The 17,670-nt window shown below is 48.6% G+C and overlaps 1 protein-coding gene across 1 annotated transcript in view; it reads right to left on the bottom strand.

Moving 5' to 3' along the window:
- Nucleotides 1-252: 252 nt before the first annotated feature.
- Nucleotides 253-17,670, bottom strand: part of SDHAF3 (succinate dehydrogenase complex assembly factor 3) — a 56,490-nt gene continuing 39,072 nt past the window's right edge. Inside the window, exon 3 of the mRNA XM_068238492.1 lies at nucleotides 253-2,799. Coding sequence (XP_068094593.1) covers nucleotides 2,599-2,799 — 201 coding nt within the window. The 3' untranslated portion in view covers nucleotides 253-2,598. The remainder of the gene's footprint in view (nucleotides 2,800-17,670) is intronic.

Raw genomic sequence — 17,670 nt, 5'->3', positions numbered from 1 at the left:
ATCGTTGCTTCTTATCACAACCAGCAAGAAAATCCGAATTTAGGTTTGACTAAAATCCAATCGGACAACGATAATCGATTGTGCCAATCAACGGAGATTATTTACAACCAATCTGATCAGAATTTCTGATCGCTTGAACGATTTTTCGCAAGAAATTGGACCGTTAGTGGCCACCTTAATATTTGTTGATTTTATCGAACTTACACAAGGTGCTTCCAGAATGAATTTCACTGACCCCTCATAGGTTCCAAATACATTTGAAAAAAAATACTTTATTGTCAATTCACAATTACAGTAATTTTCCAGCACACAACATTGTGGTCAGACATATATTAACTCAAACATAAAAGCATATATTCATGTTATTGTAATAAAGATGCAAAATGTGTATACTCTGTGGAGGGAACCGCTAAAAGCTTTCCTGCCCATCAAGAGGGGGCAGATTTCTCAGAAAGGTAAACAGGGTAACCTGGAGCGGAACTGGAGCAATGTCTACAACAAGGATTCTGAATGCTTGCTCTGAGCTCTTTTGTACCTGCATTTTTTTTTTTTTTTTTTTTTTACAATAAAATGTTTATAAAAGTAATGCTCAAGGTAGCCACACGCTATACAATAAAATGATCAGATTTTACGGCAATTCGATAAAAAGGATCGGATCTCCCGAAAAAATCGAAAGCTTCTTTTTCAAACTTGAAAAATCTGATCGGAGTTCCCGGTTTTTTCGATTTTGATCTATCCGGAATGCGAGATATTTTTCTTCAATTTCTCTAAAGATTGTATGGTGAGTGTTATGCCGCATCTACACGCGTAGATGCGGCTGCGATGTTCCTTATCAATCGAGCCGCTGATAAGTAATACAAAAGTTATTGCTGTATTAACAGTGACACAGCTGAAAAGCTAATTATGGGAAGCAGGGCGTGGCCGTTATGTGCTGCGGCAGGAGCAGTGCTAGTCTGACACTCCGTATTCCTCTAGGGTTGGACTATGGAAAGAGGTGTGGCATGGTGAGGGGGTGGAACATGGTCTGATTGGACTTTGGATGGAACTTAAGTGAACAAGGAGGGAGGGACTGCTCTCCCCACCTATGAGGGCAATGCAGGGTGGATACGGGCGGATAACAGCAACCTCAGCTCACTCAACAAGGAGATGTTAGCACAATCACATAAGATAACACTGGAAGGGGGGGGGGGGGGGGTTTCCTGACCTGCTCATTCAAAATCAATAGAAGTATCAACAAGGGCCGTTTCACACTTGTTTTAAAATTGTATCCGTAGGATACGTTTTTAAAGAGGATCTGTAACATTCAAAAATTCCCCGTGGGGGTTCTCACCTCGGTAGGGGGGGGGGGGGGGGAAGCCTCCGGATCCTATCGAGGCTTCCCCCGTCCCACAGTGGTCTCGCTCTGGCCCTCCGAACGGCGGGGATGTAAATATTTACCTTCCCGGCTCCAGGACAGGCACAGTATCGGCTCTCTGCTCAGAGATAGGCGGAAATAGCCGATCGCTGTCGGGCCGCTCTACTGTGCAGGCGCAAGTCTCCTGCACCTGCAAGTCTCCTGCACCTGCAAGTCTCCTGCACCTGCAAGTCTCCTGCACCTGCGCAGTAGAGCGGACCCGACAGAGATCGGCTATTTCCGCCTATTTCCCAGCCGAGAGCTACAACAGCGCCACCCGCTGGAGTCGGGAAGGTAAATATTGCACAGCCTGACAAACTATCGGCTGTGTGTTCGTGGGCTGCAGTGAGACCGCCGTGGGACACAGGAGAATGAGGGAAGCCCCGATGGGATCCAGAAGCTTCCCCCTCCCGAGGTGAGTAGCCCCCAGGGGAACTTTTTTTTAAATTACAGTCTCTTTAAAGCACTGCAGAAATGCAGGAAGCAGATCCTATTTTAAAAATAGTACCCACTTCCACTCATGCAGAAACACCGATCACACATGGATCCGTGTTGCACGGAAAGAAAACGTAATTGAGAGTCCGGATTTGACACTTTTTCTCAGACTGGACGGGAAAACGTATCCAATGCAAGGCTGTGAGAATGGACACTGTCCGCTCTCACTAGGCTAATCGCCACATCCGCGTCGCCCGTTTCTGCCGCATCTTGTCGCCGTGGTGACGTCGTACTCAAGCTTCCAGCCATCAATCACTGCAGCTCGGTCCATTCTGAAGAGCCCGGAGGCCGATAGAAGCATGAGGATTCTTCACTAGGCTGCAACAGACCAATGGGAATCCTCAGCAACAGAGAGAATTCTCATTGGTTCATGTTGAGCCAATAAAAAATCTCCCACTTGCTAGGCAGAATTGGCCTGTTGCAGCCTATGGAGAGCCATACTCCTGCTGGCCCCCAGGCTGTGGAAGGGACTGAGTGACGGTGGCGAGAAAGGTGAGCAGCCAACGCCTAACTGCCACAAGCCATAACATAGGACAGTGTACAGCAGTTCTAGGACAATAACTGCAGAATCTCTTGGACACAATTTGAGGCAATATCTGGCTACTGGATGTCATCCTGACCACAATGAAGATTGTCCAGTTCAATTTCTGGTAGAGGAAATACAGTTCCAATCAGCACCATAAAAATGGTTCCATGGGGTAGATCTATTTCTATCTTTTCTTTCCCGCATCTTCACTGACATCAAACGGTTTCGGTTTAGTGGCTTCCTGCATCAGCTCATGTAATTGTCCGATCTGCTCCTCGTTGAAGGAAGTGAGCTTCTCCTCTGATAGGCTGGCTCCAAACTGCTCCTCGGAGGCGGGGTTACGGAGCCTGATCCTGGCTTGTTCCAACAACAGGGCCGCATAACCCTAGGAAATAAAAGAGAAGATGTGACAGATGGTTTCCATTACTGATGGAAAGGCAACAGACACTTGCTAATTAACAGAAACAATACAAAAAATGTTTTATTCATGCGGTTCTGAACACTGTATACACAGGAAACTTTATAACATTGTCGATACCAAAATTATTTTCCTCCTACAGTGTTTTTCTGTTGGCAGTAATGACTGATTTCATTAGGTGCCATTTTCTCTTGCGAAAAAAATGGGGTCCACCATATTCAATTACATAAATTCTCTGGACAGCTGCAGATGTTTGCAACTTAACCCTTTAGCAGCCAATTTATTTACAGGCATGCAAGTTCTCCAGGCCAATTTATTTTTAGCACTTTTTTTATTTTGTCTTTGTTACATTTCCTAGCTTCTATTAAGTACTGCTGTAATGTGTAATTATGGCCACTTGTCACTAGGAGGCAGTGTGAGACAATAAAAGAGGGCTTCTGTTTTCCGTTTTTATGTTTTCTGCTAGTACAGAGAGATCAAAGCAAGCCAAGAATTTACAGCACAACCAATTCTGCTGACTGAGGTGAAAAGCAGTGCACTTATCTCAAACTAGATATCTCTATTGAAGCTGCTAATGTTTGGCAAATTCAGAAGCAGTGCCGTATTCCGGAAGGTAATGCGCTTCTAGAAACATAGAACTGCTCCGGTGTTTGCCAATCATCCATCCAGACAGGGTGAGTATAGTTCTTTTTGCCTTATAATGGCCACTGTGTCCATTCAGCTAAATACACAGAGTTACCAAAAAATTAGAGACACCCCTTATTTGAAAGTAAACCAGTCCAACAGTGACATAACAACGCAGAGCTGCTTAAGGAACGCTCAGCATTGGACAATGTGGTTATCACGGAAGTTAAAGTCAAAATGGGTAAGACGAAAGATTTAAAGTGGAACTGAATTAAACTAAAAAAAAAAAAAAAAAAAGTTTCACTTACCTGGGGCTTCTGGCAGCCCCCTGCAGCCGCCCTGTGCCCACGCCATCCTGGACCCATCCTCCGTTCCCCCGCCGCGGCTCACTTTTCTTCATGCAGTGGAAGCCGATTTCTAAGTCGACCTCCACTTTTCTCACCCAACCGTATCTCGGGTGTTTAGAGATTGACAGTTCATAAACAAACTTCATGCAATAAGGACTATTCTGGCTGAAAAAGTCTGATGAACGAGAGAGGTGAAAGGAGAGCAGCATGCATAGTCCGCAGCAACAGAAGGGCGACAATACGACAAATTACAGCTGAATTCAATGCAGGTGCCTCACAAAGCATATCCCAACACACAACAAGATGGACTTTGCAAAGGATGGGCTTTAGCAGCAGGAGACCATCAAGAGTGCCTTTGGTATCACAGAAAAATAGGAAAAGACGCCTGTTGTGGGCCCTTGCCACCATGCTCAATCACTCTCAAATTGGTTTGAGGAACATCAATCAGAGTTTAACCTGTTTCGGATGTCCAGCTCAGCCCCCTGACCTCCTATTGAGCATTTATGGGACGAAATTGAAAGATCACTTCAAAGCTTGGAAACGCCACCATCAAACCTGACACAACTTAGAGCTGCCATTATGTCAGCGTGGGCCAACATTCCTCAGCAATGGTATCAAAATTTCAATCTTAGTCTCATCTGACCAGAGCGACTTTCTCCATACATTTGGAGAGTTGGCCACATGTCTTTTGGCAAATTGAAAACATGCCTTCTTTTTTTAATTTTAATGCCAAGTAATGGCTTTTTTCTGGCCTCTCTCCTATAAAGCCCAGCTCTATGGAGTTTATGGCATATTGTGGTCCTATGGACAGATACTCCGGTCTCTGGTGTGGGAGTGCTGTAATAACAGCGCAGGAGATTTAGGTCCAGCTGGTGCCACTATAGGCCGTAAGAGGAATTACAACTATAGCAGTGCTTAGTGAGTAATTTGGACGCCGTCAAAAGACGGAACACAAATTACTATAAAAACACAATAGCTTGAAGCCGAATTACATAATTCCCAACCATCCATGGTGAACTGGAGGGGGAACCGTAATTAACACCGCCGGGTCTTTTGCAGGAGCAGGGTGAGCTGTTTTTCAGCTGTACCCTGCACCCAAATCTCCCGGTGATTTAATATGTATGGCTGGTATGGGCCTCTGCAGCTCCGGCACCTTTGGACTGCGTGCTGCCTGTCTGATTAATGCCCTCCTCGTCCGGTCTGTGAGTTTTGGTGGGGCGCCCTCTCTTGGCCGGTTTGTTGTGGTACCAAGATCTATGCGTTTGAAGAGGATGGATTTGATGGTGCTCCGGGTGATATTCAAAGCTTTGGATTTTTTTTTAACCCAACCCCACTAGTACTCCTCAACAACATTGTCCCTGACTTGTTCGGAGAGCTCGTTTTTCAGAGGATGCCAGCAATGGCCGCCTCCTCCAGGTTTCTCTGACATGCCGTTCAGCCAGTGACATGAATCCCCTGGGGAGGCAGAGATGAGCTGCACATTCCTGTTATGTAAATAGCAACAATCCTCTGATTGGAAGACCCCAAAATATCTATATGTTAATTCATCGTCTACACAGCGACGCACACAATGCCGCTCTGCGCGCCTCCAGCACAACAAAGTCATGTCGGAAAAACACTCAATTGGGGAAAACCTGCCAGGCAGTTCGGTGGTGTCGTCCATCTGCTTCAGCAAGGGAGGTGCTGAGAAATGGATATACATTTTTTATAAGATGTGTCTATTTGTGGACAGTGTGTGCTGCTGTCACCGTTACTCACCAGAAGACACATAATGCGAGGGGGCGGGAGAGCGCGATCGCTCTGCGCAACAATCATTTCTCCAGGAAAAAAAGAAAAAAATTCCATTACATACATATTTATTCCAGGTTAAGATGTAAATAGAAAGACAAAGAAGCAAAACATTTAAAAGGCTAATTAACTTTGTCTCCTCATCTGCTCTCTTCGTGCTACCTCTCTCTTCCTGCTACCTCTCTCTACTGCTACCCCTCTCACCCTTCATCCTCTCTTCCTGCTTCCTGTCTCTCGTTCATGCTCTTGTTTCCTGCTCCTCTCTCTACTGCTACCCTTCATCCTCTCTTCCTGCTACCCCTCTCCGTTCATCCTCTCTCCCTGCTTCCTGTCTCTCTCCTCCTGCTACCTCTCTCTACCGCTACCCCTCTCGCCTCTCCTCTCTCTACCGCTTACCCCTCTTGCCCTTCATCCTCTCTTCCTGCTTCCTGTCTCTCTCCTCCTGCTACCTCTCTCTAACGCTACCCCTCTCTACTCTCCCCTCTCTACCACTACCCCTCTTTCCTCTCCTCTCTCTACCGCTACCCCTCTTGCCCTTCATCCTCTCTCCCTGCTTCCTGTCTCTCTCATGCTCTTGTTTCCTGCTCCTCTCTCTACCGCTACCTTGCTCTCCTCTCCTCCTTCCTCCTGCTACCTCTCTCTACCGCTACCCCTCTCCTCTCTCTACCGCTACCCCTCTTGACCTTCATCCTCTCTCCCTGCTTCCTGTCACTCTCTTCTTGCTACCCCTCTCTACCGCTACCCCTCTCTACTCTCCTCTCTCTACCCCTCTTGCCCTTCATCCTCTCTCCCTGCTTCCTGTCTCTCTCATGCTCTCGCTTCCTGCTCCTCTCTCTACCGCTACCTTTCTCTCCTCTCCTCCTTCTTCCTGCTACCTCTCTCTACCGCTACCTCTCTCTCTCTCTCTCCTCTTCTCTCTCTTCCTGCTACCTCTCTCTACCGCTACCCCTCTCACCCTTCATCCTCTCTCCCGGCTTCCTGTCTCTCTTGTTCATGCTCGTTTCCTGCTCCTCTCTCTACCGCTACCCTTCATCCTCTCTTCCTGCTACCCCTCTCCATCCTCTCTCCCGGCTTCCTGTCTCTCTCTTCCTGCTACCTCTCTCTACCGCTACCCCTCTCTCCTCTCCTCTCTCTACCGCTACCCCTCTCACCCTTCATCCTCTCTCCCTGCTTCCTGTCTCTCTCTTCCCGCTACCTCTCTCTACCGCTACCCCTCTCTACTCTCCTCTCTCTACCGCTACCCCTCTCTACTCTCCTCTCTCTACCACTACCCCTCTCTCCTCTCCTCTCTCTACCGCTACCCCTCTCTACTCTCCTCTCTCTACCGCTACCCCTCTCTACTCTCCTCTCTCTACCACTACCCCTCTCTCCTCTCCTCTCTCTACCGCTACCCCTCTCTACCGCTACCTCTCTCTTCTCCTCTCTCTACCACTACCCCTCTCTCCTCTCCTCTCTCTACCGCTACCCCTCTCTACCGCTACCACTCTCTCCTCTCCTCTCTCTACCGCTACCCCTCTCTCCTCTCCTCTCTCTACCGCTACCCCTCTTGCCCTTCATCCTCTCTCCCTGCTTCCTGTCTCTCTCATGCTCTCGCTTCCTGCTCCTCTCTTCCCCCGCTACCTCTCTCTCTTCATCCTCTCTCTTCCTGTTACCTCTCTCCCTTCATCCTCTCTCCCTGCTTCCTGTCTCTCTCATGCCCTTGCTTCCTGCTTCTCTCTCTACTGCTACCCCTCACCTCTCTCTTCCTGCTACCCTTCTCCCTTCATCCTCTCTCCCCGCTACCTCTCCCTTACCTCTCCCTCCTTTCACTCTCTCTGCTACGTCTCTTTCCCTGTTACCGCTCTCTTTTGAGTCAGGCAAAAAGAGCCCTGGAAATTGTGGTGCACCGCGCGTCATAGGCCGTAATGTGAATTATGTCTATAGAGGTCTACAGGCTCCGACAGTAATTTGGGCGCCATCAAGAGACAGAGCCCAACTTACTATAAAAACAGTGTAATTCAGCAGCCAGCAAAAGCTAGCAGCTGTATTATGTGTTACACAATGAGTCCATAGTGACCTGGAGGGGAATAGTAATTAACGCCGACGGAACTTTTGCTGGAGCATGGTGAGCTGTTCTTCAGCTTTGCTCTGCACCCAAATTTCCTGGTGCCTTATTTACATGAATGCCTAGTATCTACCCCTCCGACCCCAATTTCCATGTGTGTTTAATGAAGCTAAGGGATAGAACAGTGGGAGAAGGATGCAGTTTCCTATATAAGATGCACAAAAAAAAAAAAAAAAAAAAGGGAGGTCTTGTGGCCCTATCAGCCTCCTGGCTGCTCCAGGGACAAGGCTATCATATATCCAGTGCTCCAACCAGGCGTGGCAAATCCATTATTTTGTTGGATTTGGCAGCCGCCTTTTCAGGACAGATTTCTTCTGTCTTCAGACAACCTCGGCCTTTTTATATTTTGTTTGTAGCGAGCAGATGTGAGTGTGAATTCGGCTACACTTTAATACAGCGGTTATGTGTTCAAATTCCAAATTTCACTTAAAGAGAATCTGTATTGTTAAAATCACACAAAAGTAAATACCAGTGCGTTAGGGGACATCTCCTATTCCCCTCTGTCACAATTTCGCCGCTCCCCGCCGCATTAAAAGTGGTTAAAAACAGTTTTAAAAAGTTTGTTTATAATCAAACAAAATGGCCACTAAAACAGGAAGTAGGTTGATGTACAGTATGTCCACACATAGAGAATACATCCATACACAAGCAGGCTGTATACACCCTTCCTTTTGAATCTCAAGAGATCATTTGTGTGTTTCTTTCCCTCTGCAGCTCTCATGCACTGAAGTGTCAGGCTGTTTCTTCCTGCAAACAGCTTTGCCCTTGTCTATAATTCCTCAGTATGTGAAAGCCCAGCCAGCTCAGAGGACGATTTATCCAGCTTGTAAAAGATAAGAGAGAAGAGAGAAGCTGCCCTAATCTAAATAATACACAGGCAGTGTGCATAGAGGGGCCTGGAAGGGGGAGTTCATAGCAGAACCACAACACTGAAGAACTTGGCAGCCTTCCAGACACAGGCCGACAAGTCTGACAAGAGAGAGATAAGTTGATTTATTACAGAGATGGTGATAGCAGAAAGTGCTGCAGTAAGCCAGAACACATTAGAATAGCTTTTGGAACTTGTAGGATGATAAAAAACAGGATGCAATTTTTGTTACGGAGTCTCTTTAAAGAGAAACTATAACCCAGGACTGAACTTCATCCCAATAAGTAGCCAATACTCCCTTTCCCATGAGAAAGCTTTTCCTTTCCACTAATAGATCATCAGGGAGGTTTGTAAGGCTATTATGGTGAAACCCCTCCCACAGTGTGATGTCAGGGCTACGGCCATGACAGTTTCCTGTCTGTGAACCTTGTTTCATTGTGGGAGATCTGCCAAACTAGCAGTATCTCCATCCATGCACATTGTTAGTGGGTGTGTCTATAGATAGGGGCAGTTGGTGATAGTGTCTAGTTTTTTTCATGCCTGCCAGCAGTAAAGATGATGGCCTGCAGGCTCATGGAGGATCAAACAACATGAACAAATTACAAGGTGAGCATCAATCATTTCTTAATTGCCCTCTCACTTTGCAATGTATTGATTTATTTACTGCCCCTTCCCCCCACTACTATCTTTCGGTAAACTTCCTCTTTATGTTGAAGTTGAACTCTTTGTGCTCTCGTTATTATACCTTGATTGAAGCTCAGTCCGTTCTGCCTGATTACGGAGACTTTGCTCGCTATTCCGTCCTGCTGCCGCAGATTCTGGCCGGTCTTGTATTGATAGTCCAATTTCCTGAAACACCACGAGTGCAGCACTGATGTATGACATTGAATGTCGCGTCCCCTGTCCTCTCGGAAACACAGACCTTTCATTCGTCCCCCTCCCGCGGCTCCGATCCCCCGCCAGTCCTCGGCGATGGGAGACCGTGCGATAGCTGGAGAACGTGGACACGTATAATCTGTCTGCCTGTCACTGGTGGTAGTATAACATCAGGGAAAGGCCATGAGCTGGAGCAGAGTCTGATTCCTTCCACCGGCCTCACCGTACAGCTAAGAGGATGGGAAGGTTCTCATGTCCGCAAGACAATCAAGATCAGATAGAGGTCAAATGAGGTCCAATTTATTATTTAGATCTGCAGCAATAATAATATTTATTTTCTTGCTTTTAAGTCAATGTTCTTCCTATCTCTCCTCAGTAACAGATCAGTAAGCTTCTACTGTAGAATCTTGTTATAGTAAACTCTGATATAGTAAACTCAGTCCTGGTCAAGCACCTGTATACATATATATTTTGGATGACCAATCCTGCTACAGTATAATCTCGTTATAATAAACTGTAATATAGTAAGCATTTGGATATAGTAAACCACCTCTCCAGATCCCGGCCAATCTCCATTATAAGTCTATTGGAGCAACGCCTGGTATACTAAACTCTGATATAATAAACTTCTGTTATAGTAGACATGTTTTTTGGCCCGTGTGACGCTGACTCTGGATATAGTAAACAGTGGGCGGTGCATGCGTCATATGTTAGTGGGCAGCGCATGCATCATATCTCAGTGGGTGGCGCACAAGTCATATGTCAGTGGGCGGAGCATGCGTCATGTCGGGGCGGAGCATGCGTCATATGTCAGTGGGCGGAGCATGCGTCATATGTCAGCGGGCGGAGCATGCGTCATATGTCAGCGGGCGATGCATGCGTCATATGTCAGCGGGCGGAGCATGCGTCATATGTCAGTGGGCGGAGCATGCGTCATGTCAGTGGGCGGAGCATGCGTCATATGTCAGTGGGCGGAGCATGCGTCATGTCAGTGGGCGGAGCATGCGTCATGTCAGTGGGCGGAGCATGTGTCATATGTCAGTGGGCGGAGCATGTGTCACATGTCAGTGGGCGGAGCATGCATCATATGTCAGCATGAAACCCATGGTCGGCTGCTCTCTTCAGGCTGGTGGCAAGTAAGTAGATGCTTGATGACATTTGTAAGACAAGAAGAATGACATCGGCGCTGGATATATAGTACTGTACAAATAAGCAGCCTCGGGAAAATGAGGAATAATGTGTACTGTAACTCCAATGGGAGGACAGAGCTGGTCCTGTGCAGCAGAGAATGTACCAGGGCATGCTGGGATATTACTAGGACAAGTGCTTGTACTGTACCTCCAATGGGAGGACAGAGCTGCTCCTGTGCAGCAGAGAATGTACCAGGGCATGCTGGGATATTTCTAGGACAAGTGCTTGTACTGTACCTCCAATGGGAGGACAGAGCTGGTCCTGTGCAGCAGAGAATGTACCAGGGCATGCTGGGATATTACTAGGACAAGTGCTTGTACTGTACCTCCAATGGGAGGACAGAGCTGCTCCTGTGCAGCAGAGAATGTACCAGGGCATGCTGGGATATTTCTAGGACAAATACTTGTACTGTACCACCAATGTGAGGACAGAGCTGCTTCTGTGCAGCAGAGAATGTACCAGGGCATGCTGGGATATTTCTAGGACACGTGCTTGTACTGTACCTCCAATGGGAGGACAGAGCTGCTCCTGTGCAGCAGAGAATGTACCAGGGCATGCTGGGACATTTCTAGGACAAGTGCTTGTACTGTACCTCCAATGGGAGGACAGAGCTGCTCCTGTGCAGCAGAGAATGTACCAGGGCATGCTGGGCCATTTTTAGGACACGTGCTTGTACTGTACCTCCAATGGGAGGACAGAGCTGCTCCTGTGCAGCAGAGAATGTACCAGGGCATGCTGGGATATTTCTAGGACAAGTGCTTGTACTGTACCTCCTATGGGAGGACAGAGCTGCTCCTGTGCAGCAGAGAATGTACCAGGGCATGCTGGGATATTTCTAGGACAAGTGCTTGTACTGTACCTCCAATGGGAGGGCAGAGCTGCTCCTGTGCAGCAGGGAATGCACCAGGGCATGCTGGGCCATTTCTAGGACAAGTGCTTGTACTGTACCTCCAATGGGAGGACAGAGCTGCTCCTGTGCAGCAGAGAGTGTACCAGGGCATGCTGGGATATTTCTAGGACAAGTGCTTGTACTGTACCTCCTATGGGAGGACAGAGCTGCTCCTGTGCAGCAGAGAATGTACCAGGGCATGCTGGGATATTTCTAGGACAAGTGCTTGTACTGTACCTCCAATGGGAGGGCAGAGCTGCTCCTGTGCAGCAGGGAATGTACCAGGGCATGCTGGGCCATTTCTAGGACAAGTGCTTGTACTGTACCTCCAATGGGAGGACAGAGCTGCTCCTGTGCAGCAGAGAATGTACCAGGGCATGCTGGGATATTTCTAGGACAAATACTTGTACTGTACCACCAATGTGAGGACAGAGCTGCTTCTGTGCAGCAGAGAATGTACCAGGGCATGCTGGGATATTTCTAGGACACGTGCTTGTACTGTACCTCCAATGGGAGGACAGAGCTGCTCCTGTGCAGCAGAGAATGTACCAGGGCATGCTGGGACATTTCTAGGACAAGTGCTTGTACTGTACCTCCAATGGGAGGACAGAGCTGCTCCTGTGCAGCAGAGAATGTACCAGGGCATGCTGGGCCATTTTTAGGACACGTGCTTGTACTGTACCTCCAATGGGAGGACAGAGCTGCTCCTGTGCAGCAGAGAATGTACCAGGGCATGCTGGGATATTTCTAGGACAAGTGCTTGTACTGTACCTCCTATGGGAGGACAGAGCTGCTCCTGTGCAGCAGAGAATGTACCAGGGCATGCTGGGATATTTCTAGGACAAGTGCTTGTACTGTACCTCCAATGGGAGGGCAGAGCTGCTCCTGTGCAGCAGGGAATGCACCAGGGCATGCTGGGCCATTTCTAGGACAAGTGCTTGTACTGTACCTCCAATGGGAGGACAGAGCTGCTCCTGTGCAGCAGGGAATGTACCAGGGCATGCTGGGATATTTCTAGGACAAGTGCTTGTACTGTACCTCCTATGGGAGGACAGAGCTGCTCCTGTGCAGCAGAGAATGTACCAGGGCATGCTGGGATATTTCTAGGACAAGTGCTTGTACTGTACCTCCAATGGGAGGGCAGAGCTGCTCCTGTGCAGCAGGGAATGTACCAGGGCATGCTGGGCCATTTCTAGGACAAGTGCTTGTACTGTACCTCCAATGGGAGGACAGAGCTGCTCCTGTGCAGCAGAGAATATACCAGGGCATGCTGGTATATTTCTAGGACAAGTGCTTGTACTGTACCTCCAATGGGAGGACAGAGCTGCTCCTGTGCAGCAGAGAATGCACCAGGGCATGCTGGGATATTTCTAGGACAAGTGCTTGTACTGTACCTCCAATGGGAGGACAGAGCTGCTCCGCTGCTCCTGTGCAGCAGAGAGTGTACCAGGGCATGCTGGGATATTTCTAGGACATGTGCTTGTACTGTACCTCCAATGGGAGGACAGAGCTGCTCCTGTGCAGCAGAGAATGTACCAGGGCATGCTGGGATATTTCTAGGACAAGTGCTTGTACTGTACCTCCAATGGGAGGACAGAGCTGCTCCGCTGCTCCTGTGCAGCAGAGAGTGTACCAGGGCATGCTGGGATATTTCTAGGACATGTGCTTGTACTGTACCTCCAATGGGAGGACAGAGCTGCTCCTGTGCAGCAGAGAATGTACCAGGGCATGCTGGACCATTTCTAGGACAAGTGCTTGTACTGTACCTCCAATGGGAGGACAGAGCTGCTCCTGTGCAACAGAGAATGTACCAGGGCATGCGGGGATATTTCTAGGACAAGTGCTTGTACTGTACCTCCAATGGGAGGACAGAGCTGCTCCTGTGCAACAGAGAATGTACCAGGGCATGCGGGGATATTTCTAGGACAAGTGCTTGTACTGTACCTCCAATGGGAGGACAGAGCTGGTCCTGCAGCAAGGCATGCACCAGGGCATGCTGGGATATTTCTAGGACAAGTGCTTGTACTGTACCTCCAATGGGAGGACAGAGCTGCTCCTGTGCAGCAGAGAATGCACCAGGGCATGCTGGGCCATTTCTAGGACAAGTGCTTGTACTGCACCTCCAATGGGAGGACAGAGCTGCTCCTGTGCAGCAGAGAATGTACCAGGGCATGCTGGGATATTTCTAGGACAAGTGCTTGTACTGTACCTCCAATGGGAGGACAGAGCTGCTTCTGTGCAGCAGAGGATATACCAGGGCATGCTGGGATATTTCTAGGACAAGTGCTTGTACTGTACCTCCAATGGGAGGACAGAGCTGCTCCTGTGCAGCAGGGAATGCACCAGGGCATGCTGGGCCATTTCTAGGTCAATTTCTGATACAGTAAACCCCGTTTCTTGGTCTCTTGGAGCTCACTATAACGAGATTATATTGCACTAGGGACCTTAGCCTGTTTAATAACGGGCTAGGGCCGTCACCGCCGCCACCTATCAGCGCGCACATGCGCCCCAGCTGCACGTGCCCCCTGCCTGTCCTGCTCCCGTCCAACGGCTGTCCCTGTGGCACATGCGAAGTAGCACGCAGGGACACACACAGGGACACGGACGCAGAGACATTAGGGTTTTATTATAGAGGATAGTAAACTTCGGAAGTGATAAACTAATTGGCAACGTCCCTGGAAGTCTGCTATAAAGGGATTCTACTGTATTCACTTACAGGGTCTTACACTATGAAGGGAGGGCACAGAGCAGGAGAAGGCAGGGAAAGCACAGAACAAGAGAAGGCAGGAAGGAGACGAGAGCAGGAGAAGTCAGGGAGAGCAGGGAGAGCACAGAGCAGAAGACAGAACAGCAGAAGGCAGGAAGGAGCACAGAGATGGAGATGAAGGGGGAGGCACAGAGAGGGAGAAGATGGGGAGGAGAAGAGAGCAGGAGTGGGCAGGGAGGAACAGAGAGCAGGAGAAGTCAGGGAGAGCACAGAGCAGGAGAAGACTGGAAGGAGCCCAGAGCAGGAGAAGACTGGAAGGAGCCCAGAGCAGGAGAAGGCGGGGAGATGCACAGAGCTGGAGAAGGAAGGGAGGAGCAGAGAGAAGGAAGGGAGGAGCACAGAGCAGGAGAAGGCGGGGAGGAGCAGAGAGCAGGAGCAGAGAGCAGGAGAAGGCAGGAAGGAGCAGAGAGCAGGAGAAGGCGGGGAGGAGCAGAGAGCAGGAGAAGGCGGGGAGGAGCAGAGAGCAGGAGAAGGCAGAGAGGAGCAGAGAATAGGTGAAGCTAGAGAAGGCATAGAGCAGGAGGATGCGGGGAGGAGCAGAGAATAGGACAAGTTAGAGAAGGCATAGAGCAAGAGGAGGCGGGGAGAGCACAAAAATGGAGATGAAGGGGAGGCACAGAGAGGGAGAAGATGGGAGGAGCAGAGAGCAGGAGAAGGCGGGGAGATGCACAGAGCAGGAGAGGGCAGGGAGGAGCAGAGAATAGGAGAAGCTAGAGAAGGCATAGAGCAGGAGGAGGCAGGCAAGACACAGAGGAAGACAAGGTCAGGAAGGAACAGAGCGGAAGAAGATGGAGAGGAAAGATTTTCTCCTTTGGCCAGTATCACCCTTGTGGTATGATTGCAGCCCTGTACCCTCCCCTCTGAATACACACATTACCTATTACACATGAAATCATGCGAGGAACTCCCTAAACTTTCTCATACGTAAGGAACTTACTGAAGAATGTATTGCACAGAGAGCCTGATATTGTTGCCCGGATCCACTTTTAGATGAGTAATGCAACATGAATCAAACACATGACTAATAGCAAGTGATGCACGCCTGCCAGTTAGACTTCAACCGGCAAATTGTGCGTTCATAACAGCAGGGAGGTCACACGGAATCAAAGCACCGCTGTAAATCATTTCTACTTAAAAAGGTGAAGGACGAAAAAACTGGAGGAAGAAAAAATCAATGCGGATAAAAGTGATCATTCAGACACAAATTAGAGCAATCGCTGAGGTGGGGGGAGGGCAGCGTCTTACGCAGGAGCGCAGGAACATCCAGCAAAGGAGATGGAAACGAAAATCTATGATAACATCCAACATGGTAGGCCCCGAATTCCCAAACAAGAGGAGCTCACAGTCTTACCCGGCTTAGAACAGGAGTAACATCTGCAACAAGAGGAGCTCACAGTCTTACCCGGCTTAGAACAGGAGTAACATCTGTAACAAGAGGAGCTCACAGTCTTACCCGGCTTAGAACAGGAGTAACATCTGTAACAAGAGGATCCCCACTACCATCTACTCTAATCAGTTCGTAATCGAATGGAGCCAGGTATTAACCGATTGTTCCATTCGTCTTATGAAGCTGATTATATCATATGAGGAGAAAAAATTAGCAGACATCAAGGTTCAAATAGTGGATACCAGAAGAGAGCTCAATAAGCTCTCTTCTTTTGAACATTTTGATGAGCTAACCAATAAAATGAAAGACAATATTTCCAAACTAGAAAATTTAATTATGAATACCAAGCGGGTCAAATTTCTCCGAGATTCAGGTGACTACAAAAACAATGTTGTATATGAATGGGGTAGGTGGGAGACAGTCCACAGGTCACCAAGATCTATTCATCGCAAACCAAAACATAATAAAAGAGTTAGCTTTAGTTCTGCGGACAGTGCAGGTTCGGCTTCCGATTCTTCAGATAATAGGGAGGAGAGGGTTCAGTCTGTCTTTTCTGGCACCCCCAAATGGGGGGGGGGGGGGGGGGGACGACCAGCGCGGACGGTCTGTACAGGAAACCCCTCCAGGGCAGCCGACCTATTACCAGCGACCAAAGAGTAACAATCGAAGGTACAGGGGGAGGGGGAGGAGAAAGACCAGGAGGGCAGGTCGCAAGAGACGAAAGATAACTCATTCTGTTTCCAATGTTATTAACCTGTCTAATACAGTGCTCACTCAGGCCCAAATCTCCTTGCTCTCTAGAGGTTTATCCTATGCACCCTCACATCATTTTGACATTTTTAGTACTATGCTAGACGTCAACAAATTTGTTAGGAACTTAATGGTGAAGAAACATTTCTTAGAGATGGATGATGCGGATGTTATGGAGAGTGGGGGCGGGGTGGCCGCGGGGCCCCTTCCTTGTTCCGCCCCGGGGGTTGGGCAGATTCCTCCCTTCCAGGAGGCTTCTATCATCCTCACCCTGGAACATTTGTCCAGCGTGAGTGATGGCCCAGCCCCCGGGGCGGCCCTGAGCCCACCTCTAATCCCCACTTTTATCCCATCCAGACCAGAACACCAATTGTAGATACTTTCCAGGATTTGGTGGAAAAGGAACTTGTTCGGGTCAAAAGAGCCAACAGAGCAGCTTCTGATCTGGCACGGCAGGAATGGGAGGCACTACAGTCCCTCCAAAACAATAAAGCGATAGTTATTCGCAGTGCAGATAAAAGGAGGGGCTGTGGTGGTCCTAGATTCGGCTGCCTACAGAGAAGAAGCATTACGCCAATTAGAGGACACTACTACCTATGAGGCCCTATCCAGCGACCCCACTAGTCGCTTTAAGATTGAGCTCCAACAACTGCTCAATTTGGGGGTCTCATTGGGAATTTTCAGTGAGAAGGAAAGGGACTATCTTTTGGTGGAGACACCCGTCACGCCCATTTTCCACCATCTACCCAAGGTCCATAAATCTGATGTACCTCCCAAGGGCCGTCCCATAGTGGCCGGTATTGGTTCCTTGGGAGAACGTCTTGGACAGTGGGTGGACGGGTGCCTGCAACCTTTGGTGCGTCGTTTGCCGGGCTTCTTGCGCGATACGACGCACCTTTTATCAAGCGTAGAACCCTTGCAGTGGAAGGCATCCTTTGTCTGGGTTACAATGGATGTGGCCTCTTTGTATTCTTCCATCCCTCATAATCTGGCTCTTAAAGCCTTAGATTTTCATATCAGAAAATATGGGTCATTTACATCCACTGTTTCTGACTTTCTCCTCCTAGCAGTGGATCATCTACTTAGCCGAAATTATTTTATGTTTGATGGATGTACTATCTCCAGAGATGCGGAGCTTCTATGGGAGCTAAATTCTCCCCATCCCTGGCCAATTTATACATGGGATGGTGGGAGGAGCTCCGCATCTTTGGAGAGTGCAACCCCTTTTCTGATTCTCTATTTTGGTA

Source organism: Hyperolius riggenbachi, chromosome 5 (genome assembly GCF_040937935.1).
Source record: "Hyperolius riggenbachi isolate aHypRig1 chromosome 5, aHypRig1.pri, whole genome shotgun sequence".
NCBI lineage: Eukaryota > Metazoa > Chordata > Amphibia > Anura > Hyperoliidae > Hyperolius > Hyperolius riggenbachi.
The sequence above is the reverse complement of the archived record's forward strand: the minus strand, read 5'-3'. Positions and strand labels throughout refer to the sequence as shown.